Source organism: Dipteris shenzhenensis, chromosome 32 (genome assembly GCF_047967505.1).
Source record: "Dipteris shenzhenensis isolate YYH24624 ecotype China chromosome 32, Dip_SZ_1.0, whole genome shotgun sequence".
Classification (NCBI taxonomy): Eukaryota; Viridiplantae; Streptophyta; class Polypodiopsida; order Gleicheniales; family Dipteridaceae; genus Dipteris; species Dipteris shenzhenensis.
In genome coordinates, this window is record NC_141627.1 from 22,777,871 (window position 1) to 22,804,709 (window position 26,839).

Genomic DNA, 26,839 nt, shown 5'->3' on the forward strand with positions numbered 1-26,839 from the left:
TAATCAATAATATCCATACTTGCCTTAAACATCTAATAAACTGAAGTATTCAACCCCAAACATAGGGAATATAAGTCTTATCTTCCAACGTGAAGACAACAGTAAAATCCTAAATTTGAAGTCCCAAGCGTTTGCCTCCGTTAAGGGTACCAAAAAAACATTGTGCCTCACTTGGTAGGCCTCTGGACACTCATTCCTACCATTACTCCAGCAAAACTATTTCTTAGAGATTAGACCAATTTCAGCCCTTTCTTCTTCACAAGGGCATCTCTTGTCTGCCTCTACAACTAGTCCCGGTCTTAAGTGCTGCAACTGATAAGATATAGAGTAATGAAATCCAGACTACCTTGCTTCCTTTCTTTGTGACTTTCTAGAGGAATGGTGTTTCTTGACCTCACCATCCAGCCCTCTCTTGCGCTTTCCTGCACTCTTAAGATTTTTAGGCTTACTGATATCGATGCCAATAAATCCTGTTTCTGAGTCTGCTGCAGCATTTGCCTGCCCTTCTGAACTAGCTGTTTGGAGAGCCAATTTCGCGGTCTCCAAGTTCTGCAGGTGCCCAGCAAATTCTCTCTGTGCAAATTCTTCTGAATTACCCGTTTCAATGATTAATTTTGCAGTATTTAAGTTTGGCAGGTCGCCAACAGATTCTTTCTCTGCAGGCAATTCGTTGCTAATGTTTCCCTTTGTACTTTCAAGAGATAAAGGCTCTTCAGTCTCCTCTGATAAGAAAAAAGAATCTCCTACCCTGGTATTTGAGAGGGGATCCCAGACCTTAGGAACATCAAACCAGGCCTCAGAGCCCATAACTTGACCTCCTGGTCGTATGTCAACTGTAATAGCAGACTTGTATGTCGTCTTCCTTGCTAAACCATGCAAAATTGCATCTCTGCAAGAGACAAAGAAGCCAGATTCATGCTTACTCAGCCTGGGCAGTGGATATACAGTTTACTGCTTATTCTTCCTCGTATTCAGGAATAGCAAACACGTGTTGCAATATTCTCAATGATATCCATTAGATTAGAAGAAAACACACTCGCAATTCCTGGAGACTGAAGCCTTTGCAGCTTCCCTCGATAAACCAAATAGAGTACCAATGTTCGCAACATCATTAGGCCCCCTCATGTCCAGACCTCGTCGAGCTCCACTGCAAAGAATAATATTTCTTCCTCGGGTCAGGACCTGCAACATCTGCCAGCCTATCCAAGTATTAAGCATAGCTTGACCTACAGCAATATGATACTAGTGCTTTCACCAAGACAGACGCTCAAAATGGAATGTGGTGACTGAAAATTCTGTCATTAAATCGAACCTTTAAAAGACACAGCATAGACAGTAGGACTTGAAATACCATAGGGAGCAATAACAAAAGAGAAAATGTATCACACACAACGTGTCACCTTCAATGTTTGCATTGGCCCTTGGGCATCAATAATTTATTACATATGAAGCAACCAAAAGAATACACTGTATCAAACAAAAAACACAGCTTCGAGTATCAAATCATACAATGACATTGAAGTTTAGAAGGGCCTCTATTTTTAGGGAAATTCATCCTCCCTACTTTTACAATCAAGGAGCATACTCAGGACCTGAATAATGTGTGAATAATCTTGCATAGGCAGTTGGAGACTTGAAAAGCTTATATCATCTTCCTAGCTTCTTTTTGCAGCCAAATATTCCACATCTTCCCAAAAGGTCAGCATATTTTATCATACAGCCAAAGGTTGCAGGCAAGTTCGTGGCTGTTTATACCGACACAAGGGTGGATTCCATGGAGTGCCCTGGGGTTTCATGTTCAGATGGATGTTGTACTTCAGAAGGGAACATTGGCTTATGCTCATGTGCCATCTCAGCTGAGGCACAAGCTTGAAGACAAAGCTATAAAATGCATATTCATTGGTTATAGCGTAGAGAGCAAGGGATACAGGTTGTATCAGCCCAGCACGGTCAAGGTCATTGTCAGTAGGGATGTTGTATTCGCTGAAAATGTGCCTTTACCTTGGCTGGAATGCAAAAAACAGCCTACTGTTGATTCCTCAAATATCTTTGATACATTGTTGCCTCTCTTTCAGTCGCCCACAAGTCTAGAGCAGCCAGTGCAAAGTGTTGTGGCATAACTTCTGTAGAAAAGGAGGTAGGGGTAGATTTAGAGAAAGGGGGGATAGACTAGCAGAAGGGGAGAGAGATAGGAGAAGAAGGGAGGAGAAGGGGTAGGAGAGAGAGAATGAGGTAGGAAAGAGAGGGAGAGAATGAGAGGGAGTAGGGAAGAGAGAGAGAGAGAGAGTGAGAGTGAGCGGGCGTAGGTAGCAAGGAGGAAGGGAGAGTAGATAGGGTTAGATGTCACATCAAAAAGTACATAGTAGGGGTGGATGGAGACTTATATAGTCCCTCGACATTTTCCACCTAAAGGACCTCTAGGCTTAGCCCTTTTTCCCCTTCATTACAGCCATCCCTTCCCATAGAATTTTGCCCTAAAAATTTCATAGCTGCCATGAATTTTCATCCTCAAGGAGTCCCCGCCACTTGATAAGATACTCTATGTAAGCCTTGTTCCAGAGTACATGATCTCTGAAACCCACGATGCGCTCCGGGGCATAGAGGATGTGGCCCTCTTCATCCATAGGTGGCAACTTTGGAAGAACATGTACATGTTCTTGGATGGGGGAGCGGGAATGAGTGTTTGTATCAAGGAATGCTGGGGAAAGTGGGGAAAACCTGTGCTCGAGCAAACCCATCTGGTGGTAAAGTTGGCTAAGGGTGGCGGGACTGCAGAACCCTTGGGAATCCTTACTAGTCTTAACATTAAAGTATTCAGATTCATGTATCCCATCAGGTTCGTAGTCATAGACTGGGTTATGAAGCCATCCTAGGAAGACCCTTGTTACGAATGTTCGAGCTCGTACATGATTGGCATATCGATAACATCTATCTGCGGCACGAGGAACAGATCATGCGAGTGGACTTGCGCACCTACAAGGCCCACCCATTATTAAGACACCGTTTCGCTGCGGAATCTGATAGAACCATCCGGACAACATTCTTGAAGCTGTTCCAACACTGTGAGAGGGAAGAGCACGAAAAAGAATTCGATGAAGTTTGGTATGCACCTCTGCTTGAGCCAGAATTTTCTTAGAACTCGATGCACATCCTAGCCAACATTGATGTTCCAGGGAGAAGAGGGTTCCAAATTACAACCCCCGAGCTCGAGAAAATGTCCCCACCGGTGGTTCCTCTTAGAATGGTTAACATGCTCAAACCCTGTGAGGTGAGCAAGGGGAAAGTAAGGGTTAAATCAAACCTCCATTGGCTAGCATACGTTGGCGCCACTACCGCTCACCATGAGTTCTCTTCCAATTGGGGAGCCAGTGTGAGAAAGGTAACCTCCCCAGTTGGCTCTATAAGTGCCATGAAAGAGCCCCGTTTAGGTCCGAGACTCTCGTTATCCAAAAGCTCGGCTAAGGCCAAGAGGACCACTCCTCCTGAAGAAATATAGGAGGAAGGTGAAGAGAAGGAAGACCTATGATAGGTACCAACCCACTACAAGGCCTACATGATCGAGGATCGCAAAATTTTATATCAATAGGCCTAGAGATCTAGAGAAGACGGGTGCTCCCAAGGATATGATGATCTAGCCCCGGTCAAGGAGGTGAACTTGGCTTTGGAAGGGTAGGACCTCCAACCTGCATTCGTCGCCAATGAGCTCTCCCCCAATTAGTGGCATGCCTTATATAGGGCTGGGCCCTTGCCTTAATTGGAGGGCCAAAGGCCCTAGAAGTTTGGGCCAAAGGGCCCAGGTTTTAGAGCCCTTAAAGGGCTGGACCAGCAGCAGACTGGTCAGCCAGTATGAAGCTGACTGGTTGGTTTTTTATGATAGGCCCCTGGGCCTATAAAAGGAAGGCCTCCAGCCCTCATAAATCATCCAACTATCCAACAGGTTCAGGAGCAGACAGGAGCAGCCAGAAGCCACTCCCTTGGGCCTCACACTGGGGGTGAGGGAGAGTGGAAGGTGAGCTGCAGACTGAGTTCCCTAGAGACTGGACCTTGGCTGTCTTCTAGGGCAGCAAGGTGTTGTGATCATCATACCTTCTGGAGCAGCCATTCACAAGCAGGTTGGCACAGTGGAACAGCTATCTTGGGGCCTACATTCAGGAGGACCAAGGGGCACACAAAGCTTGGCAGGGGCTGCCCACCTAGGCTGATTCACAGGCAGTAAGGTCGAGAAGAACACACTGGACGGAAAGTCTACAGACACTCGAGGTGGAGCACGCGGGCTCGAGTCTAGAGATAGCCGGTAGATAGGAGGACCTTGTGGTAAGATCAAAGGACCACACCATTGGTGGGACTTTGGATCTATCTCTTTTGTATTGTGTCCATAGTTTTGGACGGAAATATATTCTTTTGGTGGTTTCTCTATCTGGCTGGTTCATTGTCTATTGATGACTCTGCACATCTATTTTATGCACATAAGTTAAGAAGTTTGTGATTCCACACCCCACACGCACACTATGTGAGCTCTTGGGAATTACTATCAGTCTTCCGCTGTGCGTACCCTCTGTTGGGTAATTTTTAACACATGAATCCACTCCTGATATATGGTAGAGATAGCACACATTTGCAATGCCCACATCCTAGACAAGGCATCTGCAACCACATTTTCCTTCCCTTTTCTGTACTCAACGTCAAAATCATAGGATTGGACTGCAGCCAACCACCTCTTCTGCTTATATGACAAATTTGACTGGTGAGGAAGAATGTGAGTGTACTAATCTGTTTTCACCTTAATTTTACTTCCGTACAGATAGTGGTGCCATTTCTTGAAAGCATGCAAGATAGCCAACATCTCTTGATCATAAACATGGAAATTGAGTTCTTTGGCATCAAACTTCCTGCTTTCAAAGGCTATTACCCCGTGTTCCTGCCTCAGAACAGCCCCCAATCCTTTGCCACTGGCATCTGCCTCCACAATGAAAGGACGCAAAAAATTAGGGCATACCAAGACAAGTGCATGAGTGAGAGCAAATTTCAGGTCTTCAAAGCTATGTTGTGCTTCCCTTGACCACCCAAAAGCATCCTTCTTCAAAAGGTCAATAAGAGGAGTTGCCCTCTTGGCAAAAAGCGCCTATAGAAGGAAGCAAGACCTAAAAATCCTCTCAACTGGGTGGGATTTTGTGGCTGTGGCCAATCTTTGATGCATTTCACCTTTGCAGGATCCACCCAAATGCCACATCTACTTACAATATGCCCCAAGTACTCAACCTCCTTTGCCATAAAAGTGCATTTGCTGGCTTTTGCATAAAGCTGATGCATCCTCAAAATTTCCAGCACTTGCTTCACATGCTTAATGTGCTCTTGTCTATCCTTGCTGTAAATGAGGATATCATCAAAGAAAACCAACACGCATCTGAAAATAAGCGGCTGTATGTACTATCTCATGTGGGACTGAGGGCTTACATCGAATCATCCTGAATCCCTTAATCACCTATAGCTGCTCAAATTTCCTCCAATTTATCCTCGGGAGGTTGCATCCCCGGAAGGGTGCTGCATACATGATGGCCGGCTCCAAGCATATCAAAAAGCCAACCCTTCGTCGGTGGATCCTGGAAGTGTGCCTGGAAGCACTGTCACTCTAGTCGAGCCAAAGCACTCCATCTTCGTGAGTCATGCCTGGGCTGCATGGGTCATTGTGAAAATGGGCCTTGTGAAGACTACTCCTAGATATGCTCCACTGGATCACCATGATAGGTGAAGCTGAGTCGACAGGCCACTGTGCGTGAACAGTTGGAGACCATAACCTTGGTCTTTCCAAGGTTGATTGTCTCTCTCTGTAGAACACCTCTAGGGCCTCCAGAGGTCTCTACAACCCCTCCGCGGACTTGTTCATCAATGCCTAGAAAGTGGCCGGTGCATTAGTCAATCCAAAAGGCATCACCTTGAATTCATACAAGCCTCATTCTGTGCGGAAGGCCGTCTTGTGCTCATCTCCTTCTTTCACCCTAATTTGATGGTAACTAAACCTCAAATCTATCTTCGCGAAAAACTGAGCACCCTTGAGTTCATCCAACAGGTCATCTATCCTACCTGTTCTTGATAGTGGCCTTATTTGGATCCCTGCATTCAATGCACATGCGGTATGATCCATCCTTCTTCTTCACCAGAAGCACCGGAGAGGCAAAAGGAGAAGTGCTATGAGAGATGAAGCTCTTCTCAAGCAATTCCCGCACCTGTACTGCCACTTCCTCCCGCTCAACCTTAGAAAGGCGGTATGGGGCTTTGTTTATGGGCTTACTGCCAGTCTCTAGAACAATGGCATGATCCACATCCCTCTTGGGGGGCAATTGGGATGGCATATCAGCAAATACATTAGTAAACTCCGATTGCAACTGTTGCATATCACAATCCTCAACACGGGAAATGCTACCCCCCTGAGATACTGACACATTCAATGCGTAGAGAGCATGTTCCTTCCTGAGCTCTCTTGCTAGTTGCTTTGCTGAAATGACCTGCAATTTAGGAGTGGCAATGCCATGCAATGTTACAGTTCTACCCTTGTGGACAAAACTCAGTGATAGTGCATTTAAATCCATGCTGATTTTAACCAAAGATTTCAGCCAATTGCAGCCCAGGACAGCATCTATTGGGCCCATATCCAGTGCCAAGAGATCCCAAGCAAATTCATAATAGCTTAATCCTTGCATCTTGGCAACAAAATTTACTAACCAAATGATGTCCATTTGCCACCTCTACTCTCAACCCATGATCAGTCTCAGTAGCAATCAGTCCCACCTTCTATAAGGTCTTAGAAACTATGAGTGCTACCGCTGTCCACAAGCATGTGAACAGTCCTGCCATTAATTTGACTGTTTTGTGCATGTCCCTAATGCTACTAGGACCAAATGGGAACCGAAGAGCCTGAAGTGTATTTTCTTCGGCTACAGTGAAGAAGCGAAGGGTTACCGCCTCTATAACCCTGTTACCAAGAAGGTAATTGTAAGTCGCGATGTGGTCTTCTCAGAACAGCCGCATCAATTGGAGGAGGATGCTTCCTTCCCAGACAACCAGGACCATGATATCCATCCAATACCGCCACCAATAGCAGACCAAACTCCCCCAACGATGCTTGGGAGGATTCAAGACAAAGAAGATGAAGAAGAGCCTGCAGAACCACAACGGCAACGGCCATTCCCGAAGTGGGTAAAGCAGCTTTTGGACGGCAGAGAACCTCCAGCCATTGAGGAGGAACCATCCGAACACCGCCGGTCCAATTTTCAGCACTTTTGGCACCCATCAAGGCATGAGAAGAGATAGCATAAGTGGCTTGCTGCGCATCCCAATAGATCTCCTCTTCGTCTACAGGAGCATTGCCATTTGCATCCTCTCGCACAAGAAAAGGCATAGCAACCTGATGCTCCACATGAAAGACTTTAGGCCAACGGCCTCGCATGTTACATACGGGCTCAGTGTCATCGGAATGCATACCATGCATATTATGTTCATTAGCACCACCAGGGTCAAAGGGGAAATCAGCCTCCTTCGTGGCTCCAACATATGGAGCTTCTTCCACGATTTGTGCACCCTCTGAATCATCCTGAGTAGCATCGAAAGTCTCAGAAGCATCCATCAAATCCTCATCATCCAATATCTCAATAATCATGCTGAGTTTTGCAGTACCACTGTTACGCATTTTGCAAACTTCCCGATGCTCAGGAGTCCACTTCTCACCACACTTAAAGCATAAGTTTACCCTCCTCCTGCTATCCATAATAGCCCTGGTGTGTTGTTTAAATTCTAATTTTTCAATCCCAACACTTGGCTTAGCTCCTAGCTTAGCATCAAATGACCTGTATGGCTTAGCATATGGCATCTTGCTGCCTGTAATTGTGCGGGCATCATCACGCTTGAGGTTCACATAATCATAGAAGGACATCTCAAGTTTGATGGCCTCACGTAGGGCCTTGTATGCACGCAAAGAATCTGCCAACATGTCATCAAAAGTGGCTTGCTGCCCACCACTAACTCCCTATTGCGTAGTAGCTGCTGCCATCTGATACACTAGCTGCGTCTGGCTATATGGCATACCAAAGGGCTGAGAAGAGGACTCCCCGGAATGCACGAGAGAGAGGCTAAGTGAAAGGAACATGTCACGGAGGCGTGAAATTCTAAGTACTTTAATGTACTAGAAGACCGTGACAACTTTGGAGGGAAGGTCTCCCAGATGCAACTTGTAATCATTTCACTGTGAAATATAAAGAAATACCGAAAGGGGTGCCACGGTGTTTGGGGCCAATCGGGTGCATTTGTCTATGTTTGTTGAGAAGGGGCATTCTAGCCTCCATCCATTTTTCAGTGGTTTTGTTTATGAACAAATGGGTAAATGCCAAATGGTGATCATGCAATGGTTAATGGTTGTGATATATGCTTTGTGAGCTGTAAATAAGTGCTGAAGTGATTAAAGGTTTAGTTCCACTGCCCTCTGAGTGATTAGAGGCCGGTTTCACCGTACCGCCAGTGGATGCAACCACTGTGGCAAGCACTTGCTTATACATAGCAGCCTCATCACTGTCATGCAATATATCACGAGGGGCACACTTCGGTGGCATGGTGACGGGCCCTGGAGAGAGAAGCTAGAATGTAGAAAAAGAGAAATGGATAGCGAATCCCTGCTATAATGAGCACCTGAGATAGTGTGTGGAAACGCGAAAAGGTCGATGAAGAGGCTCGGGAGAAAGGTCATTGAAGAAGCTTCAAAACGGGGCCAGCAGGAGCCAAAATAGGGTTGTGGAAAGCCCTAAAAAGAGGCTGGAAATTTTGAGCTTTTTTTTCCTTTTTTTTTTTCCGGGGGGGGGGGGGGGGGGCCCTAAGTCACCTAAGATAGCTATGACAGCCCTGACCTAAGACTACTAGGACTGTTAAGACACTGACTTAGGCTAACCTAACACTAGTTAGAACCAACCTAACCTAGCTCCCAACTAACTAAAGTTAAACCCAACCCACTAACTAAACCCAACCAAACTAACCTTGGCTAACTTAACCTAGGAAACAAGTGAGGACTAAGGTTGTTTTGGCAAGGCTAGACGCACTGCAGCGGCGCGATGAGGGCGGCGGGGCGACGACGCATAGCAAGGGTGAGCAGGTCGCGACAGAGTCACAGAGTCAGCAACGTCACGGTGTCGCGGGAGAGGTCAGCTGCAAGTAGGGATTTACGATTTGACGAGCAGCTTGCAGGTGAAGGCCTCACGTATGACCTGAGAAGGAAAGTCAATCGATCGAACCAGATAGCGAAAGAGGCAGGATCACAAACGGAAGGGCTAATTCGTGGTTCATGACTGGTTGCTATTGGACGTCGGGGAAGGACGAGGAAGGAGCAACGGGATGCTGATTTGAAAGTAGATGCAAGAGGGCTTGTTGTCGTTCAGGCGTTGCTTGGATCGTCAGCACTGATCATCAAGCTTGGACCGTGTCTGCTGCACGCACTGGTGGCTTTTGCAATTGCACTTGGATGAAAGCTTGTGGCTGTGCCCTTCAATTTTCACAGTTGGACAGCAGCTCAACAACTGAAGGGTGAAAGGGAAGCGCAAAGGTGCCAGAAAAGGGTGCTCTTATACCAATGTAGAAAGGAGGTAGGGGTAGATTTAGAGAAAGGGGGGAGAGACTAGCAGAAGGGGAGAGAGATAGGAGAAGAAGGGAGAAGGGGTAGGAGAGAGAGAATGAGGTAGGAAAGAGGGAGAGAATGAGAGGGAGTAGGGAAGAGAGAGAGAGAGAGAGAGAGAGAGAGTGAACGTAGGCACAAAGGAGGAAGGGAGAGTAGATAGGATTAGATGTCACATCAAAAAGTACATAGTAGGGGGTGGATGGATCCTTATATACTCCCTCCACATTTTCCACCTAAAGGACCTCTAACTTAGCCCCTTTTTCCCCTTCATTACAACTCCTAGCAGTGCAAGTGCCCATCCTCCCATGTAGCTCCTGCTCATCCTGATATGCCTTTAGTTGATGATCATGCTATTGAGCAGGCAGTTGCACAGGAGAGTGCTGTCATTAAACAGCAAAAATGAGTCCCGAGATGGCTTTTGGACACACTCAGGGACAGCAAACAAGCTGAGCCTTTGCCAGCCCGCACTAGAGGTGTGCATAAACAGATGCATGGCAATTGCTTGGCTGTAGCTTTGGTTGCTACTACTTGCAATGAGGAACCTTTATGTCACAAGGATGCCTTTGACAGCAAGGAATGGATAGATGCCATGAAGGCTGAGCTTGAGTCCATTCATGCAAACAACACTTAAGAGTTGTGTGACTTGCCAGCAGGCAAGCGTGCCATTGGCACAAAGTGGGTCTACAAGGTGAAAAGGAAAGCTGATGGCAGTGTTGACCGCCTCAAAGCCCGCTTGGTTGCAAAGGGATATGCTGTGAGGGAAAGAGAGGAGTGGAACGATAGGAGAGGGAGACACCAGGAGTGTGGGTGTGTAAAAATGTGTTGAGCCACACCACAAACTCAAAGGTTTTATTAGGATTAGGTATTCACCCTATGACTGTCTTAAGACAGTCATAGTGGTCATAACATTTTAAAGGGTGGCAATGTGCCTTTACCCCAACAACCTCCCACCTAAAGGCCAATGTGCCTAAAGGGGAGAAAAGAATAAAAATTACAGCAATATACAGTTACTGTATACAAGACCATAAAATAAGAATGGTCTCATCCTAATCCCATGATGTGGCGACAATGTGCAAACCGCTCTGTAGGCAAGCTCTTAGTGAGCAAATCTGCAGGATTATCATCAGTATGCACCTTCACAAGCTCAAGCCGCTTGTCTTCCAGTACCTCCCTGATGAAGTGGTATTTCACATCTATGTGCTTGGTCTTCTGATGAAAGACCGGATTCTTTGCCAACATGATAGCACTCTGACTATCACAATGCAAAACTGGCATATCTCCTGTAATGCCCAAATCTCCCACCAGCCGAGTAAGCCATATTGCTTCCTTGCAAGCCTCAGTGGCTGCAACATATTCAGCTTCAGTGGTTGACAGTGCAATGCATTTCTGCAACCGAGACACCCATGATATAGCACCTCCTGCAAATGTGAAAATATAACCAGTAGTAGACTTCCGGTTATCTGCATTCCCTGCATAGTCTGAATCTGTAAAACCATGCACCAATGCATCCTGCCTACCATAGCATATGCACAAGTCTTTGGTACCCTTGAGATACCTCAAGACGCCTTTCACTGCTTCCCAGTGCCGCTTGCCTGGATTTGCCATATACCTGCTGATGACTCCCACCGCAAAAGCAATATCCGGACGAGTGGCAACCATGGCATACATCAAAGAACCAACTGCAGATGCATACGGAACCTTGGCCATCTCAGCCTTATCATCATCTGATCTGGGGATCTGATCTGGGGCTGTCCTTACTGCTGAGTTTTAAATGAGGAGGCAACGGGGTAGACTTCCCCCCCTCCATGTTAAACCTCTGCAGTACCTTGCCAATGTACTCTTCCTGTGACAGAAACAAAAGTCCCTTGGACCTGTCATGAATAATCCGCATACCTAGTATGTGATTTGCATCACCCAAGTCTTTCATGTCAAAAGACTTATGTAGTTGCTTCTTTAAAGCAATGATCTCCTGCTGAGATTTACTGGCAATCAGCATGTCATCCACATATAGAATGAGTAGCATCAAACTGCCATCCTTTGCCCATTTGGTGTACAAGCAGTGATCGGTCTCACACCTATGATACCCTTGGGAGTGCATGAAGGCATCAAACTTCTTGTACCATTCCCTTGGTGCCTGCTTGAGTCCATACAAGCTCCTCTTGAGCTTACACACAAGCTGCTCTTTCCCTTTAACAGCATATCCCTCTGGTTGACTCATGTAGATCTCATCATGGAGATCTCCGTAAAGAAAAGCAGTCTTCACATCCATTTGACATAAATCCATGTCCTCATGAGCAACAAGAGCTAACACTGCTCTCAAAGTAGTCATCTTGACTACAGGGGAAAAGATCTCATCAAAGTCAATGCCCTTCTCCTGCTTAAATCCCTTGGCAACCAATCTGGCCTTATACCTCGGTAAAGCATTTGAATCCACTTTGACTTTGTAAACCCACTTGCATGGCAAAACCTTTCTGCCTGCAGGTAGCTGCACCAAGTCCCATGTATCATTATGAAGTAAGGAGTCCATTTCTGACTGCATGGCTTTCTCCCACTTCCTTTTCTCTGTTCTTCCCATAGCTTCCCTGAAGCTGGAAGGCTCACTACAATCTGTCAGCATGATAAAATCAGCCACATTATTGGCTCCTGGAACAAACCTGTCAGGAGGCTGTTGTACACGGGTGCTCCTCCTAACAAAATGTTCCGTATTAGGCTGCTGTCTAGCCTGTTCGTCATGCATGACAGGTGGCTGTACCACCATATTTGGCTGTTCTACAGCGCCATTTGCTGGCATGTCCAGTGGTGCATCATTGGCAAAATTGTCTGGCTGATTTTCAGCCTGTATACCCTCTTGAACAGGGTTATTTACAGCAGCCTGCTGCTGCATATTAATGGGCATTCTTTGCTGTCCGACATCATCATAAACAACCCTCCTGTATTCCACAGGTTGCATGGGTTCTTTGTGTACACTATCCTCTTTAAAGATGACGTCATTGCTGCGTATAATCTTCCGTTTGACAGGATCCCATAACCTGTACCCCATTTCACCTTCGTCACCGTAACCCATGAAGATGCATCTGAAAGACTTTGGCTCCAGTTTGGTGCGCAGTTCTTTGCGTACATGAGCAAAGCACTCGCAGCCAAACACACGTAAGTGCTTATATGAAGGTGGCTTGCCAGACCACACCTCCTCTGGCACTTTCAACTCCAAAGCCTTGTTCGGCGACCTGTTAATTAGGTGAACTGCTGTTTGCACGGCTTCTGCCCAAAAGCCATGGGGCAATGCAGCATAAGACAACATACATCGAACTTTCTCCTGAATAGTTTGATTCATCCGCTCACTCACACCATTTTGAGATGCATTATGAGGGGCTGTGAGTTCCTGTTTAATGCCCTTAGCTTCGCATAACTGTACAAAAGCATGTGACACATACTCACCCCCATTATCGGATCTGAGGCATTTCAGCCTGCGTCCTGTCCGATTCTCAACCTGAGCGACAAACTTCTTGAAAGCATATAAGGCATCGCTCTTATGCTTCAAGAAATAGACCCACACTTTGCGTGTGGCATCATCAATAAAAGTAATGAAATACTTTGCACCCCCTAGTGATAGCTGTGGCATCTCACACAAATCAGTGTGCACTAGATCAAGCGGTGCTCTATTCTGGGGAGTTCTCCTCTTATGAGGAGTCATAGAATGCTTTCCAAAAATGCAATGATCACAAGTAGGCAAATCTGAAAATGAAAGAGACGGCAGATAACCCAAACGTGACAGTCATTGCATTCCTTTAACGGACATGTGTCCCAACCGGCTATGCCACAATGAAACCTTCGGCAGCTCGGTTATGGCAACAACATGATTACCTACACTGGAAACATAAAGAGGGTACAAGGTACCACTCTTATAACCCTCAGCCACTACAACCTGGCCATCAATAATCACCCATTTGGAATCCCCAAATGTGGTGTGGTAACCACTGTCATCCAACAAGCCAGTGCTAACCAGATTTTTCTTGATTTGCGGCACATGGCGAACACCATCAAGCATAAATATGCGTCCATCAAGGAATACTATCTGTATACTGCCAATCCCTACAATCTGACATGCATAGTTGTTCCCAAGATGAACAACTCCATGAGTACCTATATAGGAAGTAAACCACTCCCTATGAGGTGTAACATGAAAAGAAGCACGTGAATCCAAGAGCCAGGTGTGCATGTCATGGCCATCAACAACCAATGTATGTGCAATTACAGCAGAAGAACATAATACATCATGTCTGTCACTGTCACTGTCCTCTGCTGCAACATTCACTGCATCCAAGTCATCTGCCTTGGCCTTGCCTTTGCCTTTGCTTCCACTGCCTGCATCCTTTGTCTCAGCCTTCTTGGCTTTCTGATCCCGTATAAACTTGAAGCACTTAGACTTCACGTGTCCCTTCTTGCCACAGTAAAAGCATTCAATATCCTTTTTGCCACGGGACTGACTGCGGGATTTGGAGGACAAATCCCAAGCAATCACCCTTCTGCTAAGGGGATAAAAGGCATCTGAAGTTCTCAAACAGTAACTCAAGTGCTCACAAGCAAAGTCTGGGCAAAAGCCCCTTGATTTGACACCTGTACCAAGTGAAAAACACCTCAACACTGAGGTAGCATACAAAATACAGCGCTCTCCTGACACTTTCACCTGACAAAGTAATGCATAAACTGCCTGTGTGCACAGTGGCAACACAGATCCCAACGTACAAACACCGAAAAGAAAATCTTTTGAGCACTGTCAACGATGGACAGTTAGGGACCGAGTAAACTCGATGCCCCTTGGCCAAGCGTGGCTCAACTGAGATTTTCTAAGTGCCGTACACAAAATGTGACCTGCAAAGAAATGTCACTGATACACTGCGGAAAACGAGACCAATGTGGGCACCCTGGCTCCACACTGCCTCAAGGCATACACTGCATACACTTCCAGGCAAAAGCCCTATGAAATTGTCACCCGAAAACTGAGATTTGCACTCAGCAAAAGCATAAAAGCCCTCTGCAAATCAAGGCATCTGACCTTCCCGAAAAAATAACTGTGCAACCACCACACACTGTGGCACTAGTCACCTCAAGCACGAGGGACACGAGTGTACTTGCTGTACCTCAAACACAGTTTTAAAACTGAAAATTCTGGGAACACGCAAAAGAGCAGAGTGCTCTCACTGTTTCCTTCTTCCCCAAAAAAAAATTTCTGTGCCTGCTGTACCTGCAAGTACCTGCTGTGCCTGCACAGTGTACCTGCTGTACCCTGTACTTGTGAGGGCACGGATCCCCAAAAAAAATATCGAACCTTGGCTGAGGGTACAGCCGGTACGGCTGCCTGTCGCGGCGTCCGTACAGCCGGTACGGCTGGCTGCAGCCGCTAGCTGCGGCTGCCTGGCAGCTGGTAGCAGCTAGCAGCAGCTAGCTACTGCTGCAGCTATAGCTGCTCGCGCAGCTGCTCCTGCGCGCTGCGCGTGCTGGCTGCGCCCTGCTCGCACGCTGCTGCCCTGCTGCGCCCTGCTCGCGCACCTTCTAACAGAGGGCACGAGGCCCAAGGGGAGAGGGAGGGGTAGACCGGAGTGAGAGGGAGAGGGTGGCTCTGATACCACTTGTGAGGGAAAGAGAGGAGTGGAACGATAGGAGAGGGAGACACCAGGAGTGTGGGTGTGTAAAAATGTGTTGAGCCACACCACAAACTCAAAGGTTTTATTAGGATTAGGTATTCACCCTATGACTGTCTTAACACAGTCATAGTGGTCATAACATTTTAAAGGGTGGCAATGTGCCTTTACCCCAACATATGCACACCAGCACGGCATTGACTTTGAGAAGACCTTTGCTCCCACCTCACGCATTACTACTATCAGGTGTGTTATTGCTATGGCATCTCATCGGCATTGGGAGGTTCATCAGCTGGACATCAAGAATGACTACCTTCATGTGATCTTCAAGAAGAGGTCTATGTCACTCAGCCACCTAGTTTTGAGCAATTAGGTTCTGAAAATATGGTTTGCCGGCTCAGAAAGCCCTATATGGCTTGAACCAAGCACCCCGGGCATGGTATGCAAAGATACATGCATTTTTTATAGCCCGTGGCTTTCAGAACAGCCCAACTGAGGCCACTCTTTATGTCCGAAAGAGTGCATCAGAATTTTTAATTGCGATTTTATATGTGGATGACATGCTTACCACTGGGCCAGATATGGAGCAAATTGCAGATTTCAAGGTTGATTTACAGCAGTCTTTTGCCATGACAGATATGGGCCGGTTGCACTATTATTTGGGCATACAGCTTGCATATGTTGAGATGGGTATAATGATGAGTCAGTCCAAGTATATTGGACAGCTCCTTGATCGCTTCCAGTTTCAGGATTGCAAGCCAGTTTCTGTTAGAATTATAGATATAATTCAGCAGTGACCAATGTAATACAATAAGCTAGTTAGGGGCACTTTTCCCTCACTAAGAGGTTTTTCCCCCTAACCGCAGTTAGTTCACTAACTATGGTTAGTAACTACTAAGGTTTTGTCACTAGGACAAAACCTTATCTTTTCCTTCAGTGTGTTGTACTCTCACTCTATTCTATTGCAACTACGTCTTCAGCTTCCAAGCCTCCTGCTCTCTTACTCTCTCTTGCTATCTCTCACTCATTCTATTTCCTTCATTTGGTATCAGAGCGGGTTCAAGAGGCTCGGGCTCCCTGCTCCCTTCGTGGCAGCCCTAAGCCTCACGTTTTCAGCTTGCTCCAAGTCGTCCGTACAGTCCGTACGACTGTACGGAATTCGCCGTACTGCCTCCGTACAACTCGACGTACACTTCCGTAAAGGCATCCGTACGCTCCCGTAAAAGCTTCCGTACAGGTCCGTTGCAGCGTCGTACACCATCCGTACATCTTCCGTTGCTTCCGTATAGATTCGCCGTACAGCGCCGAATCTCCCGTACAGATTCGCCTTTTTGACCGTACCTGCGCCATCAATACCGTACAGTCCGTACAGTCCGTACTTACCGTACAATCCTTACTTCCGTACTGTATCTTCCGTAGATCTACGTGGAGTCCATCAGTACCACACGTGTGACAACAGTCTGTTCATCCGTACAATCTGTACTTGCAGATCTATACTTGCAGATCTACACCGGTTGCCTTCAGCCACAGGTGTTCTTGGGCAGGCTCATCTTGCAGAAAACCATAGTTTGGTGCAGTTGTTTTGGAGTAAATTTGGGGCATTTTGTATATTGCAGACATTGCAATCATTGTGCAGGTTTGGAGCTACATCTGGAGCAAAATTGCAGATCTAGTCTGAAATTTGGGGCTTTTGTTTAAAAATTGCAGATTTGGGGCTTTTAGTAATTTTGCCCCTTTCTGGCTGCAATTTCTAGCCACAAATTGGGGCTTTTGTGTTGAGAGAGCATTTTTTGGAGTATTCAGTACATACTGCCTTTCTTGGAGTGTTTGAAACACTTTTGGCAGATTTTGGAGAGTTTTTGATGCTTGGACAGATTTCTGACAGCTCAAGTACAGAAATCTAAGTTGCATATACAGCCCGTGCTTGGCTGTGTTCTTTGGAAGTTGTGCATTCCATTCCCAGTAAGGGAATTCAGATCTGTATCTGCTTCAATCTTTTTCTCAAGAATGGCCCATCAACATCAGAATGAGTTTCCATTTGGTGGTCTTTTACAAGAAGACAAGTTGGATGGTACCAACTACTCCCTCTGGAGTTTTATGGTACGTAATATTCTGATTTCTCGGAATCTATGGGATTATGTCAATGGGGATGAGATCCGACCAGCAGATATTGCACCTGCTACCCCTCCTCAGCAAGGAGGTGGAAGAGGTCGTGCACAGGGTGCAGCTGCAGGACAAGTTGTTGGTGCAGCTACAGTCAATACTCCAGAGCAGAAGAGATGGGATTCACGGGATGCCTTAGCTTTGTCATGCATCTCTCTTTCAGTAAAAAGATCTATCATTCCGCATATCCGGTCGTGTAAGACCTCCAGGGCAGCATGGGATATATTGGAAAGCATGTATGCAGCACGGAATGATGCCAGGGTATCTTTCTTAAAAAGAGAGTTGAGCAATACACATATGGAGGAGGGTGACTCCATGTCAGTCCACCTCACAAAGCTACAGGATATCAGAGAGCAATTGTTAAACATAGATGAAATTATTCCTGATTCAGAGATGATTACAACCACTCTGAATTCTATTCATGAGTCTTATCTCAGCTTTCACACTTCGCTGAACTTATCAATGAGGGGGGGTGCAAATCCCCTCACTTTTCATGAGTTGATAGGACTTCTGCTTCAGGAAGAGCAGACCAGGAAAAATTTGGCTTCACGTGCAGGTGAACAAGCCATGCTCTCAAAATTTAAATCAAAAACAAAGGGACAGGCAAAGACAGCAGCAAATCAGCCTTCCAGTGGGTCAGGACAGCCTTCACAAAAGGCTAAAAGTGATGCAAGTAAACCCAAAAAGAAGGGTTTTTGTCACTACTGCAAAAAGCCAGGTCATCACATAGCAGAATGCAGGAAAAGGATTGCAAAAGAAAAGAAAAACAGCTCAGGTATGGCTGTTTCAGATTCAGCCCCTCATGCATCTGACAGTGGGGATGCTGCAGCCAACTTTGTTGGTCAAGATTATGCCTTTTTATCTTGCATTTCAGATTCTAGATTGGCTGTTCCAGATGCTCGGGATAGTACAGCCTCTTGCAGTGATGATACATATGCATTTTTGACTTGCAGCTTTGACTCTTCTACAAATGCATCTGCTTTCAGTGTTAATGAAACATTGAACACATGGTATTTTGAAAGCAGTGCATCCAAGCACATCACTTCTAGGAAGTGTCTTTTTACTTCCTTGCATCCACCTCCTGTTGGTAAGAAAGTCACTTGTGCCAACAACTCCTCATATTCAGTACGTGGCACAGGAGAGGTTGAGCTCACTGCAATTGATGGCTCAATTTTCAGACTTTCAGATGTCTTATATGTGCCTGGCATAACCAAAAATCTTCTTTCAGTGTCCACTCTTAACAGAGGGGGATTTCAGGTCATCTTTGAGGATGACAAATGTGCTGTCCGAGACAGGGAAGCTAACTATGCCTTAAGGTTATCTGGTACTTTGCTGCGTGGGCTTTTTCAGCTTGATATTTTTGAGAAAAGAGCAGCCCATGCTCTGGCAGTTTCTACCCCTACAGCTGCCATGCAAAATGCAGAATTATGGCATGCCAGATATGGCCACATGCATTACAACAGCTTAATGACACTTCAGAAATTTTCAATGGTTGATGCATTGCCACCTCTTGAGATACCTCCTCCACATGCCTGTGAAGGGTGCATTTTAGGTAAAATGCATAGATTCCCCTTCAAGAAGGATGGTTCAGTTAAAGCTGTTCGCAAATTGCAGCTTATACACAGTGATGTCTGTGGTCCCATGAGGACTCCGTCATTGGGTGGTCACCTCTACTTTGTCACATTTATTAATGACTACTCCAATTTTACTTGGGTTTATGGGCTGAAAAAGAAATCTGAAGTGTTCACGGTGTTTAAACACTTTTCAGCCATGGTTGAAAATGAAACCGGACTCAAGATACAGATATTACGCATGGATAGAGGTGGGGAATACCTATCTGCAAAATTTGATGCTTTTCTCAAGCAAAAGGGTATTGTGCATCAGCTCACAGTCAGGCTGACCCCTCAGCAAAATGGCAAAGCTGAGAGGAAAAATAGAACTCTCATGGAGATGGACAGATGTATGCTGAAAAGCAAACACATGCCTCATAAATTCTGGCTAGAGGGTTTGATGTGTGCCAATTACATTTTGAACAGGGCTCCCACTAAGGCTTTAAAAACAAAAACTCCTTTTGAGGTCTGGAATGATAGGAAGCCTTCAGTGGATCACTTCCGAGTCTTTGGATGCCTTGCCTATGCACATGTGCCAGTTGAGTTTAGGCACAAATTGTCAGATAAAGCCATCAAATGCATATTTGTTGGATACAGTGCAGAAAGCAAGGGGTACCGTCTCTACAATCCTGCTACATGCAAAATCATTGTAAGTAGAGATGTGATATTTTCTGAAAATTCAGCTCACACTCAGGCTGAATTTCAAATGCCTTCGTCTTCAGAGGATGTCTTTGAAGGGTTGCTACCCATTGCTTTGGGTTCCCCTGCTGATTTTTCTGATCCAAATCAGAATTTACAGCAACCTCCAAATGCTTCAGTTCCGCCACAGGATGTCTTGCCCCCTCCACATGCAGTGGAACAGGTGGTGCAGCAAGAAATTGCAGACATACATGCAGCAAAAACAGTCCCAAACTGGCTGTTACAAACTCTCAGGGAGAGTAAACTTGATGCTCCGTTACCTGGCAGGACTCGCAGTGCAGCAAGGCACATGGAAGGTGCTAATTCAGTGGAATCAGCATATGCAGGTACTCTCCTTGATGAGGAGGAGCCTGCCACATTTGAAGAGGCAAAAGGTAATGTGCATTGGATGAATGCCATGCATGATGAGTTGCAGTCCATTGCAAAAAATCAGACTTGGGATGTTGTGGACTTGCCACAGGGTAAACATGCTATTGGCACACGATGGGTATTTAAAGTCAAACGGAAGCCAGATGGCTCCATTGACAGATATAAGGCCAGGCTGGTTGCTAAGGGCTATGCTCAGAAAAAGGGCATAGATTATGAGGAGACATTTGCTCCTACATCCCGGATGACCACCATCCGATCAGTAATTGCAATGGCTGCACATTTTGAGTGGAATGTTCATCAGTTGGACATCAAAACAGCCTTCTTAAATGGGGACTTGCTGGAAGAGGTGTATGTCAAACCACCTCCGGGCTTTGAAATTACAGCAAATGCACTTCAAGTATGGAAGCTCAATAAAGCTTTATATGGGCTGAAACAGGCCCCTCGTGCATGGTATGCCAAGATACATGCTTTTTTGACCAGCAAGGGGCTGCACAATAGTCCTACTGAGAGCACCCTCTACATTAAGATGGATGGGGGGGAAATCTTAGTCATCCTTCTTTATGTCGATGACTTACTGCTCACAGGGTCCAATGAAGAAAAAATTGCAGATTTCAAAGCTGATTTGCAGACCAACTTTGACATGTCAGATTTGGGGCTGCTTCACTTTTATTTGGGGATCCAGTTCTCTCATGAGAGACGTGGCACTGTTATGTCTCAGTCCAAGTATGTTCAGAAACTCTTGGACAGATTTAACATGCAAGAGTGTAAGCCCATATCCACTCCTATGGAACCGGGGCTGAAACTCACAATGCATGATGCAGGAGAATCAGTTGATGCCACACTTTACAGTCAGGCTGTTGGATGCCTCATATATCTCTACAACACTAGACCTGATATTCAGTTTGCAGTATCTCAGGTGAGCAGGTACATGCACAGCCCAAAAACTATGCATTGGCAGGCAGTTAAGCGCATCTTCCGTTATTTGCAGGGCACAAAGTCTTTTGGCTTACTATTTTCCAGGGGGGGTGACTTGCAGATGCATGCCTACAGTGATTCAGATTGGGCTGGTGATTATGACACTAGGCAGTCCACTAGTGGCAATTGTTTCTTTTTTGGGTAAATCTTGTATTTCATGGCTGAGCAAGAAACAATCTACAGTGGCTACCTCATCATGTGAAGCTGAGTACAAGGCAGCTTTCACAGCAACAGTTGAATGTGTCTGGCTGCGACGTCTATTTGCTGATCTTCATCTGTCTTTGGAGGGTCCCTCTCCAATTCTCACTGATAGTCAGAGTGCCATTGCAGTGGCAAAGAATCCAGTGTTTCATGCTCGCACGAAACACATTGAGGTTCACTATCACTACGTCAGAGAGAAGTTGCATGCAGGAGAGATCAGTATGATCTTTGTGTCCACACATGACAACGTTGCAGATATTTTCACCAAAGCACTACCACGTGAAAAGTTTGAGGCATTTCGCAGTGCCCTGAACTTATATCCGTTTGGTGATTGATCAGCCTTGTACATGACATTGGCACTGCAGGGGGGTGTTAGAATTATAGACATAATTCAGCAGTGACCAATGTAATACAATAAGCTAGTTAGGGGCACTTTTTCCTCACTAAGAGGTTTTTCCCCCTAACCGCAGTTAGTTCACTAACTATGGTTAGTGACTACTAAGGTTTTGTCACTAGGACAAAACCTTATCTTTTCCTTCAGTGTGTTGTACTCTCACTCTATTCTATTGCAACTACGTCTTCAGCTTCCAAGCCTCCTGCTCTCTTACTCTCTCTTGCTATCTCTCACTCATTCTATTTCCTTCAGTTTCTACTCCATTGGAGCTTGGCCTTCGTTTCTCCTCCGAGGATGGAAGTCTGCCATTTGATGCATCCCTTTATCAGCAGGCTGTTGGTTGCCTCATACTACAATCTACATTGACAGCCCGAGTGCTTTGGCGGTTGCTAGAAACGAAGTGTTTCATGCGCGCACAAAGCATATTGAAGTCCACTATCACTATGTTCGAGAGTGACTCTCTCGTGGAGACATCCAGTTGTCCTATGCTCCCACCGAGGACAACTTGGCAGATCTTTTCACGAAAGCTTTACCGCAGCCCAAGTTTGAGGCATTTCGACATGCTTTACACTTGGCTCCTTTTGTTACGCAAGGGATCACTCTGCACATATCATAGGTTGCTATATCCCTCTAAGACGAATATGTGCAACCATGATGTAGTTTCTAGGTATTCCTGAAATATTTCCAGGATACTTCAGCCATACCATGGAGGGGGGTTTGTTAGCACTTAGCCCTGGTATGAGCCTTGTAGGTCAGGTCAACTCTATGAGTTGACTTCTCTGGTCAACCGTATGGTTGACTTGGGGGACATATAGGCCACCCTTTGTATTGTGCTCTTATCCATTTTAGCAGTTCTACATTTTGCTCCAGCTTGTCATTTGCTTCCCGCACTCCACTCCCGTACCATTGCTTCTTGCACCCAACTGAAGTGTGGGTGCTTCTTCAAATCTCGCACACAGATTGCTGGAAGGTGATGGACAAGGTGTACTGAAGCCCGAAGAGTACCTGCTTGAGAGCTCAGTGAGAATTCGTGGTCCAGGCTATCTGGAGATATTCATTTGTTGCGGACCTTGCCAAAGGAAGGACAGGTTGAAACAACCCCATATGAGGAGAGCGTGGGGGAGGGAGACCTAGGGCAAAAACAGCCAACCATTATTGCTTGTGATGTCTTTGATACATTGCCACCCTTGTTCAATCAGGAGTCCGTGGAGGCTCCAGCTCAGCCACTAGCAGGTGATATTACAGCAACAAAACACTTCTGCTTTTCAGCCTGAATTGATTGCTACAGCTTGCAATTAAAAGCCATTGTGTCACAAGACTAAATTCCCAATCATGGCACTTGGGAGTTGTAAATGCAAGCGTGTTATAAGCACTGTAAATGCAAGCGTGTTATAGGCAAGGCCAATGGCAGCATTGACCGCTACAGCCCGTCTTGTTCCAAAACGTTATGCTCAACAGCAGTGCATTGATTTTGAGGAAACGTTTGCTCACTCTTCATGTATGACTACCATCAGGTGTGTCATTGCTATTGCAGCCCATCATCCTTGGCAAGTGCATAAGACCACTTTCCTTCATGGAGACTTGCACGAGAAGGTGTATATCGGTCAAAGGATCTGAAAAGAAGTATGCAGTTTGCACAAAGGCCTTTATGGTTTGAAGCAGGCACCCTGGGCTAGGTATTCCAACATGCATGCTCATCTTGATAAGCTCAGTTTTTCAGAAAAGTCCGATAGAGAGCATCTTTATGTCCACAAGTGTGATGCAGACTTGCTGAATTTAATTCTATATGTTGATGCTATGCTTTTAAGCTGATTTGCAACAGTCATTTGCAATGACAGATTTGTATCAACTTCACTACTATCTTGGAATTCCGTTTGCTCATGTTGAGAGGGGTATTATGATGAGTTAGTCCAAATACATTGGACAGCTCCTACACACATTTCATATGAGGCTTGTAAACCAGTTTCTACACACGTGGAATCTGGTTTCCATTTCTCCTTGGATGATGCTACTAAATCTTTTGATGCCACTTTCTGTGAGCAAGCAGTTGGATGCTTGATATGTGTATCACACACGGCCTGATCCGCAGTATGTTGTTTCCTAGTTGAGCATAGTCCTAGTTCACAGCATTGGCAAACAGTGAAGGTGTGTATTCTGCTACTTGGAATGCACCTAAGGTTTGGGCCTTGTTTAAGGTTACAACTCTTCACTGAGTCCTGACTCTGCATGCACCAATAAACAGTCACTGGGCAGGATGTTATGACACTAGAGTATCACATAGTGGCACCTCTTCTGGTTAAAGGCTGGAGTTTCAAGTACTTCTTGGTTCAGCAAAAAGCAGCCTCCACTTGCTACCTCTAGTTGTGAAATGAGTACAAGGCTCTCTACGGCGGAATGTATCTGGCTCTGGAAATTACTTGCAAATCTTGATGTTGAAAGTCAAAAGTGCTTTAGCCATTGCATGCAATCCAATGTTTCATGCACGCACTAAGCACATTGAAGTTCATTAGCATTACGTAAGAGAGACTGTCAGCTGGAGACATTCACTTGTCTTATGTTCTGATGCAAGACAATTTGGCAGATCTCTTCACCAAAGCACTTTCACGAAACAAGGTTGAAGCTTACACTTGATTCCATTTGTTACATGATACTGCCATCCCTGTACTTCCATAGGTTGCTATATCCTTTCGGACGAACACATGCAACCATGGTATTAGTTCTAGGTATCTCTGAGATGTTTCCAAAGCACTCCACCCATACCATGGAGGGGGGTTTGTTAGAGTTAGTTCCCCTGGTATGGCCTTGTAGGACTAGTTCTAGCTATTTTGGGACACTTAGTCCACTTAGTCAACCTACGGCTTCTTGTACTACAAGTCCTAACAGTAGTCCTAAGGTAAGTCCTTATTTATGACTTGGACTTTCATTTGTTTCACTAGTGCAATCTACATACATTTAATTCACCTCTCCACTGCAATTTTGTTTCTGCTGTTGCCTTCCTGCTCAAGCTACTCTACAATAACAAAAAAAATGTCCTGATTTGGTCTCTAACAAAACTGTATTCCTTACATTGTCTCAACAAATCCCATCAATTTGCATCAAAATGGAAGCCTACCTGTGCATTGGCCAGCAATTCTCTTCGCGCTTTCAAATCTGCCAATGCTCCTGAAAAGTTTACCTCAAAGAAAATACCACGCTGCATTGGAAGAAGATGAGTTACTCATCTATGTGCCATTTTGAAATACAAGATAAGCATTATCTTTCAAAATTAACCTTAGCAAATAATAAGCACAGCACAGTTTAGAAAGAAAGATACCCCAACAGCAGCCTTAACAGAAGGTGCTTTCAAGCGGAAAGGCAATCTGTGACATAAGTCCAACGTGATAACATCAACCTGCAAATAGTTGCAATTTATAAGCGCATGAAAACAAAAGCTGTCCCCAAGAAATCAAGAACATGCAAGACAATTTTGTGTTTGATCATTCCATGTCGTTGCTTTTGGTAAAATGTGTTTTGATAGGCATATCAACTACCATTGGAGTCTCTCCCTTCTTTAAGATCTTATCCATTGCATTCCTCTAGAGTCCAAGTGACTATAATGCACATTTATTGTTGGAGATTATAAGGTAGAGAGAGAGAGAGAGAGAGAGAGAGAGAGAGGTGCTAGCCGGTCTTGTATGTGTGCCATTGTGGGAGATCCTCTCTAATGACCTAGTTCAGCTCATGGCAGACTAGGTGCTCATGCACATGCTCTACATCCTTGATGTCCTAACTCTCTTGGATGAGCATGCATTATGAACACCAAATGTTTTGCTTTTGCACTCCAAAAACATGTGCTGCTCTGTTTTCGTCGTTTAATGTTCGAACTATGTGCCTAATCTCCCCTCCACTATCATATGAGAGCCTGGCCTTACACACCTATATCATTTACATCATTAAAGAATAAATTTGCAATCTACCATAAAAGTTGGGTGCTTGATACCCCGCTATACCATGCTCCGGAGTATGATACATTTTGGTGGCTTCACCCAAGGAAGGACCAGGCCGTGTCATAGATCCACAATCAGCAGCATTAAAATACGTACCAGTATTAAGTGCACAACAATAAGTGTAGGGCCGCTGCATTCTGGCGAGCAATGATGCATATGCCATATGTGAATTAAAATTGTCACCTCCCCATTTGTGAGCCCAGTTGTCACCTCCCCATCTGTGAGCCCTCATATGAGGTCATGGGGTAGGTTGACATGCAGCATGCGATGGGGATCGAAGGTATGGAGAGAAGCTGCCATGTGGACAGCAATCTGGCTGCCACATGGACCGCATGTCTATGTCTTTCTTGGATGATTTAGGGCAGCCCAGGTAGAGGGCTGGTCTATTAAAATAGGTCGATGAGCGTATGTGCCCTGGTCGAGGGCTGAGCCCTAGTAATGGAGGGGTAAGGGGCCTTTTATAGGCCCTAAGGAAAAGTCTCGTTGGACAAATAGGTTAGCCTGCCATGTGGCGGTCTGTTAAATAGAACTAGAAGATGGATATCTAGAGTGAATATAGATGAAGAAGAAGTCTGATTTTTCACATTCAGGTGCTGCATAGTGTGATGCCAGGAATTGTACTCCTCCCGGGCTCTTGGATTTTTCTTTACCTCGAGATGAGTGCAAGCTTGATCGAATACTTTCTGGTTAGTGGGCTGAACAGCGACCAGGTCGTAGGAACGGATCACCGGGTTTGAAGCATTCAGCGCAGCGGCCTGGACCGCAGTTTCAGCGACAAAAGTCAGTCGATTGTATTGCTTGAAAGGCCGACCGCCGGGCGTTCCTAGAACCTCCTGATGGAACTTGGCAGAACCAGCAACTTCACTGTCCGGAGATGCAATTTCCCTCAGGTCGAGGGCACGACTTTTGCAAGTGTCCGAGGGAGCCATAGCTCCCTTGACCACATGATTGAGGGCGATTCCGGAGAGACCCACATGCAAAGCGGTGGTAAGGGTGGAAGTGCGGTCTGCGAGAGGCAAGCCATCTATGTGAACGTTGAGATCGAAGAAGGCACAAGGTTTACGTGGTTTCCTGCCCATTGTCTCGATGAAGCTGAGCTTCAGCTGAGCTGAGGCGCCATCGCCATCGCCATAGCTCTGCTCCTACGAGCC

The 26,839-nt window shown here is 45.7% G+C and overlaps 1 protein-coding gene across 1 annotated transcript; it reads right to left on the minus strand.

Moving 5' to 3' along the window:
- Positions 1-26,839, minus strand: GAF1 (Polymerase/histidinol phosphatase-like protein). The gene is made up of 5 exons (XM_087370830.1): positions 26,339-26,839; positions 25,016-25,093; positions 24,815-24,895; positions 1,037-1,191; positions 1-889 (listed from the first exon to the last, which is right to left on the minus strand). The coding sequence occupies exons 1-5, from the start codon at positions 26,765-26,767 to the stop codon at positions 343-345; spliced, it is 1,290 nt and encodes a 429-aa protein (XP_087226956.1). The 5' UTR covers positions 26,768-26,839; the 3' UTR covers positions 1-342.